Source organism: Saccoglossus kowalevskii, chromosome 7 (assembly GCF_978046115.1).
Source record: "Saccoglossus kowalevskii chromosome 7, keSacKowa6.1, whole genome shotgun sequence".
Lineage (NCBI taxonomy): Eukaryota > Metazoa > Hemichordata > Enteropneusta > Harrimaniidae > Saccoglossus > Saccoglossus kowalevskii.
Window position 1 is genome coordinate 17,290,809 of NC_140647.1, and position 8,859 is coordinate 17,299,667.

Below are 8,859 nucleotides of genomic sequence, written 5' to 3' on the forward strand. Positions count from 1 at the left end.
TGTATTGTATTGAAAACTTTTCCCATTATTTATTAGGCACGGCGTGAGATGAATGCCACTGTGTATTGCTATGGTGGTGGATCATGTAAGATTTCCATTAATTCTGCAACCAGTGCTGGTCAGGTATGTATTGTTATATTGGCTATGAAGTCTGTATGTCTGTTCTTTAGTGCTATTTGGTGTAATAAATCTTGCTTGCGTTCTCCTAACTAACTTTGAATATGGCTTCGAAAGAATTTTTTTCAACCTCTTCTTGTTATCTATTTATATTTCACTTGTTCTTGTATTCTAGTGGAAAACTAAAAAAAAAATCGGAAATGAGGGTAAATTTATTCTTTCAAGTTTGCATGTACCATGTATTATCTCTAAAAGTATCAAAGTACAAATCATAGTCATTATTTTGAGTTGTTTTCTATGTCTACAGTTCCTGCATGGTTAAAGTCTGCATGCGTTTAATTCTATAATTTCTTGTGCAAAACATGTCAGTTTTGTCGTTTATCACAGGTTATCACAACGCTGCTGAAGGGAATGAGTCTGGAAAAGTCAAATAACCGATTTGCTCTGTTTGAAAAATGCGGATCAACGGAGAAGGTGATTGAGGAAAGAACGATATTGGCGGATATCCTTGCGAAATTTGAACAGTACAAACATCAAGGTATCGGGGAAGGGCGCCATCAGTGGCAGTTATTCTTCAAGTTGCATTGCTTTATGGATACCACTAATGTGGACAAAGACACTATAGAATATAGCTTTATGTTTGAACAGGTAATTTAATATATTCAAATAACCTTTAACCTTTTCACCACCAGTTCCCTCTTTTCATCACAAATTCACATTCCTGTTTATAGTCTGCACTTTCTTTCAGAAGATTGAAAAAAAAAATTAGCCAAATTTTTTGAGTAAAAACTGAAAATTTACTAAAATTTTGTCTGTTGGCTCCAAAATTAAGGTTCATTTCCAGAAATATTAAGGAATATGAGAAAAAATGCAGAAAATTTTGGGCAAGGAAGTCTAGTGGTGAAGGGTTAATAAATTGTTTTATAGTTGATTTTCTGTTCACTGCAAGATCCTATATTATGAACATCTGCTCCAAAAATCAAATGATTTGATTTGGAACTTAAATTTTTTTTTCATAGTTCAGCTTCAAAATGCTGAGTTTTCAGAGGAAAGTATGGCGTTTAGATACATGTACACTTACTTCAGCAAAATTTACCATCATCAAATATGAATAGCACATTATTAAGTGTAGAATTGCCCGAAAAATATTTTTACATTTGTTTCATCCTATGCAGAGTTTTGACATCACTATGACTTTTTTTGTCCTGTTTTTATGTTTGATTTCATGCATAATTCTCGATCTCACAGTGAAAAGAAAATGTTCTACTGGCAGGGTATCTGAGTCCTGCTGGCTGGGTGTGGTGGTCACATGACTTAAATAACGCTATTAAATGAGAATAATTGTGGCAAAAAGTAACAGTGCTGGGTTGAACACTAGAAACTAGAGTGGGGGTTCAGTACGAGATAATTTCAGAACAAATCCTTCGATGAAGTTGACTACATTTAAAATGTGTTTGATAGAGGAAAGATGAACATCATCCTAAAAACAAAAATCATGCTTACTGATAATTAAAACTTTTTGAAGAAAACAAAAACAAACAATTTTCTACCCTTTAAGAGTTTACAATTATCAACCTCTATTGCCGAGTATTCCAACTACTTGGTATTTATAATACTTATTGTTATTGATCGAACATCTAATAATTTTTTTTTTTTTTTTTTTATAGGCACATGAACAAGTAATACAGGGACAATTTCCTGCATCTGAGGATATGCTACAACACTTAGCAGCTCTACGAATACAGTTTGTGAAAGGAGATTACGCCACAGGGACATGGATGTGAGTTTGTATAACTGTGTTAATATAATTATAGGTCACACATGACAATAACAATCTTGAAAAGCAGAGCTATTTCAGTTTACTTTATACAAAACTTTTATTCCAGAGATGACATGGGGTCTTATTACTGTCTTGATAAGCTACACTCCAGTAAACCAATCAAGGAAAAGGAAAATGAATCACCTGTACGATCACAGGAGAAAAGAGAAAATTTCTTGGTGGTGAGTAATTTCACATTTTTTGCTCCATGTGGCTTGCAGACATGTTTTGTAGCTATTAGACTTGTCTATACATACATCAGCATAGTTAGTAGAGTATTTTATTATGTTTTTATAAATATTCCAGGAACACTGCTGCAGTATTAATGCGACATTTATATTAAGATTAATTAATTACTGTATTTTGGCTGTTTTGCACGGAACTTCATTTCTTACGCGAAAATAGCGAAAATTAATTCCAAGTGAAAATAAAGTATTTTACAGTAATACCACAAAAAAAGATGCAAGTTCAATGCATAACGTTTATTAAATAATGGTTTCAAATACATGTACACATATAAAAGTTGACAAAATGGCCTTTGGAACTAAAAAACTCTTAAATTTCCCTATTCTACCATATGTGGTGTTATACAAGGTAACTTGTATTATTTTGCTGTGTGAACACGTGGTAAGGTCACTTGTATCATCATATTGAGTGATAACTTCATAACTTTATGGCTAGTCACTCAGTTTTATTCTATTCTATTAGGGCACATTAAGAGGTTTGGGCAGAGGAACATTAAGAAAACTACAGAAAGCTTGTAAGTACATGTGTCAATTGTTTATTCAAAAATGAAATTACTACACAATTACTGTTAAAGCGGGGGAATCGTCGCCTACGCCTGCGTCAGGTGGTCATAGCGTGTCATTGTTTATATAAACAAGCGTCTACCCATGAGCCTTTGCGTTCTTAGCGTGTGTTGTTATCGTCGCTTGGCACTCAATTCCCGCACGTGCGCAGGTGACGCCCCTCCTGCTTTAAGTGTTTAGTGAAACCTCCCTGCATCGGACAAACATTTTCCAGTACTTCGGTATGGATACTTGTTTTTGGGCAGTATTGATGTGATCTGCTTTTTGCTCATCAAATCATGAAAATTTATCATAGAAAAAATGTTTTTCGATGTATAATTTACTGAAAATGAATGTAAATTTATCTTTTTTTTCGAATTTTTGGCAGCTTCTGACGACAGTTTACTGGTTGATGAAGTTTTCAAAGAAGACCTATCGGCAGTAACAACTGCAGTTACAGAGAAATGGAAGACACTGAAGGTAAGATTTCAGAGTCAGATGAAGCATTGTAAACTGATATTGAAGGATGATCATATAAAATACAATGTTTGTTTACATAAAATTCAAACTTGCCCTGTGTGATGACCACCGCCTTTTAAACAGGCCATCAAATTCATACTGTAAATGTTTAATTTTAGATATAAAAATAAGAGATAAAATTTGACATGTAAAGTGAATTTATTTTTATTATCACACTAAAAAATAATTTGCATGATAACGTATGTAACCTACAGTCATTGTGATAGTAATCATAGAGGTATACAGTTGCTAAAACTCATCGCATACTGAAAATCTCCCTGAATAGATGAAATGAATGGGGGAAAATGGCGTCATCGGGCGACGTGTTACAGCGATCGTTTGTCTCCATGACTTACCACATTATATTGTACATTGTATGGTCATCGTGATACAATAAGTTTAAATGTTTGCAACACACATTACAGGGATTATCGGCAGATGAGGCACAAGAAAAATACATGGCTATTGTGAAACAGTGGTCTGGATACGGTGCTACAATCTTTAATGTCGTTGGCAAAGAAGGCATCTTCCTAGGTGAGCTGTGGTTGGCTATCAGTTCAAAGATGATCGCATTTTACAGAAGAGGAGATACCAAGCCAATTGATGAATTCACATATGAAAAGTGAGTTTTTATTCTCTCTTTTAAGTCTGTCAGGTACCAAATATCATTTTGGTTTGAATGCTCTCCAGAAGTCGTGTAGAGAAAAGCAGGTTGTAAAAGCATCAACCCCTGAAAAAATCAGTGATTTTGAAGCTCAAAATTAGTGTACAAGGTATTGTACAGCAAGCACTGAAAACAATTAAATTTGCAGTTCTGTAAAAAACTTGATAAGCCTTCATTCTAAACCATATCAGCACTTCGAATGTCAACATTTTCTTTTTTAATGGGGTGAACTACGTCACTAACATTGACACATTCAAGGTTATTGACGTCACATTCAAACACTTTCCACAATGGAAATAGAATCCCATCACTAAACGCAAATGTTAGTACAGTGTAAAATGTTTTTGTTGCCATTTTGGACTGTTCAAAATGTAAGATATTAAGGTCATTACAAGAATACCGCAAAGTATGCACTGAGGCAGTACGGATCACATGTGTTGGTGAATACGATTGCCATACTGCATCTGTGCTCACTTTGCAGTATTCATGTGATGACCTTATGTTATACATCTATCACAAAAAACAATAGAATTACCATTCCAAAAATGACATGGCTGCATTTTTTGCAAATGTATCTTGCAATCGCAGAATATCTGTACATTTCGCAATCACATTTAGTGAAAAAAAGTTTTTCGTTGCCATTTCAGGTTGTTATCTTTCATAGCATTATTACTATGATAATTCATTGCGCAAGTCCATACAATTGCTACGAGTCAGTCAGTATGATCATGGTATTGCCTTCATGCATACTTCATGCATGTCTAGTGTCTCTACTGTTACTATAGTTACTGTATCAAATTCCACTGTACATTTTACAGTCCTCACTGTAATATGAACAAATCTGTATTTTTCATGTTTTCAGAATATTGTCCTTTGGTGCTCCTTTAGACAATGAATACAGGATTGTTGTGGAGGGTCATAAGACGCCATTCATATTTGAAACAACTTATGTAAGTATACAAAAATTGCAACCCTGTATGACAATATTTTTGTGGTTACCATGTCTGTATGTCTGTTTCACCAGTTTATCAAGAGCTTTCAATGAAACTTGTTGTATAAATTCTCTGGGATAATGAACAAACCTGATTAGGATTGATTAGTTTTTGATTGATTCCCATAATAATGAGCTAATTTTCCGCTGTTGCACTGATTTCTCAAGAAGCATTTCAATGAAAATTGGTACACAGATGCATTAGGATAATGCACAAACCTGATTGGAGTAATATATGCACTTGGAGTATATATGTGCATATTGATTACCTAATTTGCATAAAAATTAAGTAATGGAACATAAGGTGTTCTGTAATAAATCACATATTTTCATGAATGATATAATCTTCAATCTTGATATTCTTAGCGGCGATTTAAGGATTAAAGAGATTACAGTAATTACAGCCGCATTATTATTCATTGACAGGTGTTTGAAATCGCTAAGTTGATGAAATCCTACATCAATGAGATAGTAAAGAAGAGACACAGCATTGCGATGGACGACATCGCGATGAACAGAGCACCAGTGTCAATCAGACATAGTATGGTTATTGATGACGAAAACTCATTGAACATTGCTATGAATAGATCACCCGTGTCTTTGAATGCTAGTAATCACTTTTAGAAACTTATACTGACAAATTGGTGAATAATGTACATGTATTTGGACCAACTTTTAATAGGCAGGACCAAAACTCAATCTTTTAATATTTAATGGTGACAGACATGGTCTACATGTGTAGAGCAAACAACATGTGTTATTCAGTGATATATGATAATAGATGTGTAAATAATAAACATTCTGACACAAACATTGTCAGTTCAACACTAACGTCAGTCTGACACTAACATACAACTGTAGTCACATTAACATTTAGAAGTTTGACTCACACATCAATATCACTTGTAACTATGACGATGGAATCAAAGTGACATACTTAATCTGTCATCAAAGTAAGAGTACATTATACTAGTAATTAAAAACAGAATAAAATTGAAAAACTTTTTTTACAGTATATAATTCTACTAATCAGAATAATACATAATACCAAGTGTTTTTTCTGTTGAACTGTTTAATGTAGTTGATAGTTTAACTTCACATTAACATGACATTAAGATAGCAGGAAGGGTGCTATGACATTTTTGAATAACACATTCTCTGTCTGTTATCTAATTCAAAACCTCTATTTATTGCGTGAAAGTTTGGATATTGAGGAAAACATTTAAATATTTGCATCAGAATGACTAATAAGACACAATAACAAACATTATGCAAAAACATAGCAGTGCTAGTTTGTTTAATCATAGACTTTTTGGAAAGACCCATTCATTCAGATATTTTAGGTAGATTTATTTAATGATTCATCGATATTCAATATGTTTTTTAATGTTCGAAAAAAGTGTTTAGAAAGTGTTTTTCCCTCTCACTACTTACATCCTAGCTGGGTATGTTGAACCATAGACCTTTTTCTTTCCAAGGTCTATGATTGAACTCACTGTGAAGTGCTGCTGCTGCTGCTGCTGGTACTTTTAGAATATCTCCTTGCTTGTAACAAGGCATAGTTGTAACATGAAACCTTAGTGAACACTTAACAAAGACTTGTACACTATGTTCATTCCAGTGTACATTATAAATATTTAATGAAACCAAATTGTTATAAACTTGAATAATTACTATGTAAATGAATTATCATGTTATTTTGTATTTTGCATATACTTTATTTGATCTAACATATATACCTTATCAGAATACATATAGTTTTAGATTGGTATAGAGAGCTGAAAGGAACCATTTCTGCTTGTATTTTTTATCGTGTTTTTCTTTTATTTCCTTGTCGACATCACATCTTTCTATTTATATTATTTCACTGAATACATATTCATCACAGTATATTAACTACAGCACTTTAAACCCTATCATTTTGGTGCATCGTTTTCATGTATTTTTAATCTGTTGAACTTATCGCCATTGGATACTGGTCCTCGTAAATTTTTTTGGAGAAAGTGACAAAAGTTTGATTGTTGTTAAAAGTGTTGAAGACACGAGGGTCTATGACTGTTGTATTTGTTTGTGTTACATTGAAAACCTTGACTTGTGAGGCAGGCATGACAACTGCCATTATTTTGTATACTAATGTTCAGAACTTTGTCTGTGATATTATAGCCTAATCCATGAATAGTTTGGACTAAACCATTGATGATCACAGGGGTGTTTGTGGATAACTGAAAGCATTTATTTGACATTAAGTCATTGTGTGTTTATACTTTATTGAAGTACTGGTATGGTATGATATGATATGTATATTTGATTTGAAACTGGACAAGGGTGTTGATTAAGATGAAAGTGCCTGCTAATAATACTAATACTAAGACCTTTTTATAATAGTAATAATAATTTGGAAAAGTTGGGATTTTGCAAAAGTCAGGAATATATTTTTGTACAGAATTTTTATATCTCTTTGTATAAACTTCTTATAGTGGCAAGTTTTATCTAAGTTAGTAATAGAACTGTAATAAAAACATTGTGATTAAAATTGAGCTACAATTACTAGCTGTTTAAAATTGTACAGGATTGACGATCCAAGTAACTGCTGCACAGGTTTTGTGGTCACTGTTGCTTTGTAGAGAATTAAAGTTACAAATAGTGGAAGTGATCATAGACTAGAATGTTATAATGAAATGACAATACAAATGTGATGTGGTGGTGCTTACTTTAGTCAATAATTCCTCATTACATGTCATTGCAAATAATGAAATTTATAAAATGTTTGATATTCATATTAATTTCTTGACATATACAATTTTCTGTCAACCGCTTTATTGTGACAAGAGATAGTTTTCATTAATCATTTTCATGAATTGTGTAGCGGTGATCTTCTGACCAAATTTTGTTTTTGTTGGGTTTTACAGAATTATCTGGATTTGTTTTAACTTCTGCATAACCCCCCTATACACATGTCATATTATATATATATATATAAATCTTAATAAAGATGCCATAAATAAAAATTGATTTGTGATTCATTGTTATTCATTAATTGACTACTAATAGAAGTGATGTCTGAATCAATGATATTTCTGATTTACTTTGTCATAACTGCACTTTCTCACCAGCAATGACATCAAGGTATTAAAGAAATTCATTTATGATATACAGCCATTACTATCTTGAATTTTCAAGTTGTAATGATCCAGCTTACTGCCTCTGTTCGTGGAGAGGGACGAACAGATACAAAATCGTGCGAGTGGACGGACGGTGAGCCATTTGTCACTATGGAACACACTTTTCAGCTGGTAACCTACTGTACTTACTCGTATAACAGGTATTTGGGGAGGATTTGTAAAAGGATTATTCAATACTGAGGTAATTAGTGAATTAAAGTGACATGGACTGCAAATTGCACAATTTTTATTACTCCTGTGTGCAAAGCACCCAATGGAAATGTTTATGTGTTCCACTAATAAACAACTATTCATTGGCTTTCAATGCAACTATTTACATAGATGGTCTGGAATAAATACAATGTATATATCCTAGTGACCTCAAAACACCATAGAGGGCATGCTTCCTTTAAAATACAAATTAATAACATGTCAGTCTCGGTTATCAAATTTAGAATGTAGTTTTCTTTATAGTAATATAGTTGGAACATAAACATGTCAGAAGGATGGATCTAGAAGATGCTTGATTATGATGATTTTTTAACATTAAAATGATTGACATTTTGTATCTGATCGTCAAACTTGAGAAATATTCCTCTGGAACAGCATTAATTAAATCAAAATGGCCACCAGTCACTCATTTTGAATACCACAACGAATATACAAAGTTGAACATAATCAGTCAAACCATATCAGAGATGTGGCTCGAGAAACACATTCACAAAATGGCTGCCAGTCAGCTATTTTGAATCCGATCTGAAAACTAAAATGACTCATAATCTCTAATGTATGTACTAAAT

General features: G+C 33.0%; 1 protein-coding gene across 1 annotated transcript in view; it reads left to right on the plus strand.

Annotated features, from left to right (window-relative positions):
* Positions 1–7,910, plus strand: part of LOC100378276 (unconventional myosin-X-like) — a 74,642-nt gene extending 66,732 nt beyond the window's left edge. The window contains exons 39-47 of the mRNA XM_085501189.1: positions 37–123; positions 505–765; positions 1,785–1,897; positions 2,004–2,118; positions 2,645–2,696; positions 3,113–3,204; positions 3,669–3,865; positions 4,770–4,857; positions 5,325–7,910. Of these exons, the coding sequence (XP_085357315.1) occupies positions 37–123; positions 505–765; positions 1,785–1,897; positions 2,004–2,118; positions 2,645–2,696; positions 3,113–3,204; positions 3,669–3,865; positions 4,770–4,857; positions 5,325–5,522 (1,203 nt within the window). The 3' untranslated portion in view covers positions 5,523–7,910. The remainder of the gene's footprint in view (positions 1–36; positions 124–504; positions 766–1,784; positions 1,898–2,003; positions 2,119–2,644; positions 2,697–3,112; positions 3,205–3,668; positions 3,866–4,769; positions 4,858–5,324) is intronic.
* The last annotated feature ends 949 nt before the right edge of the window (positions 7,911–8,859 follow it).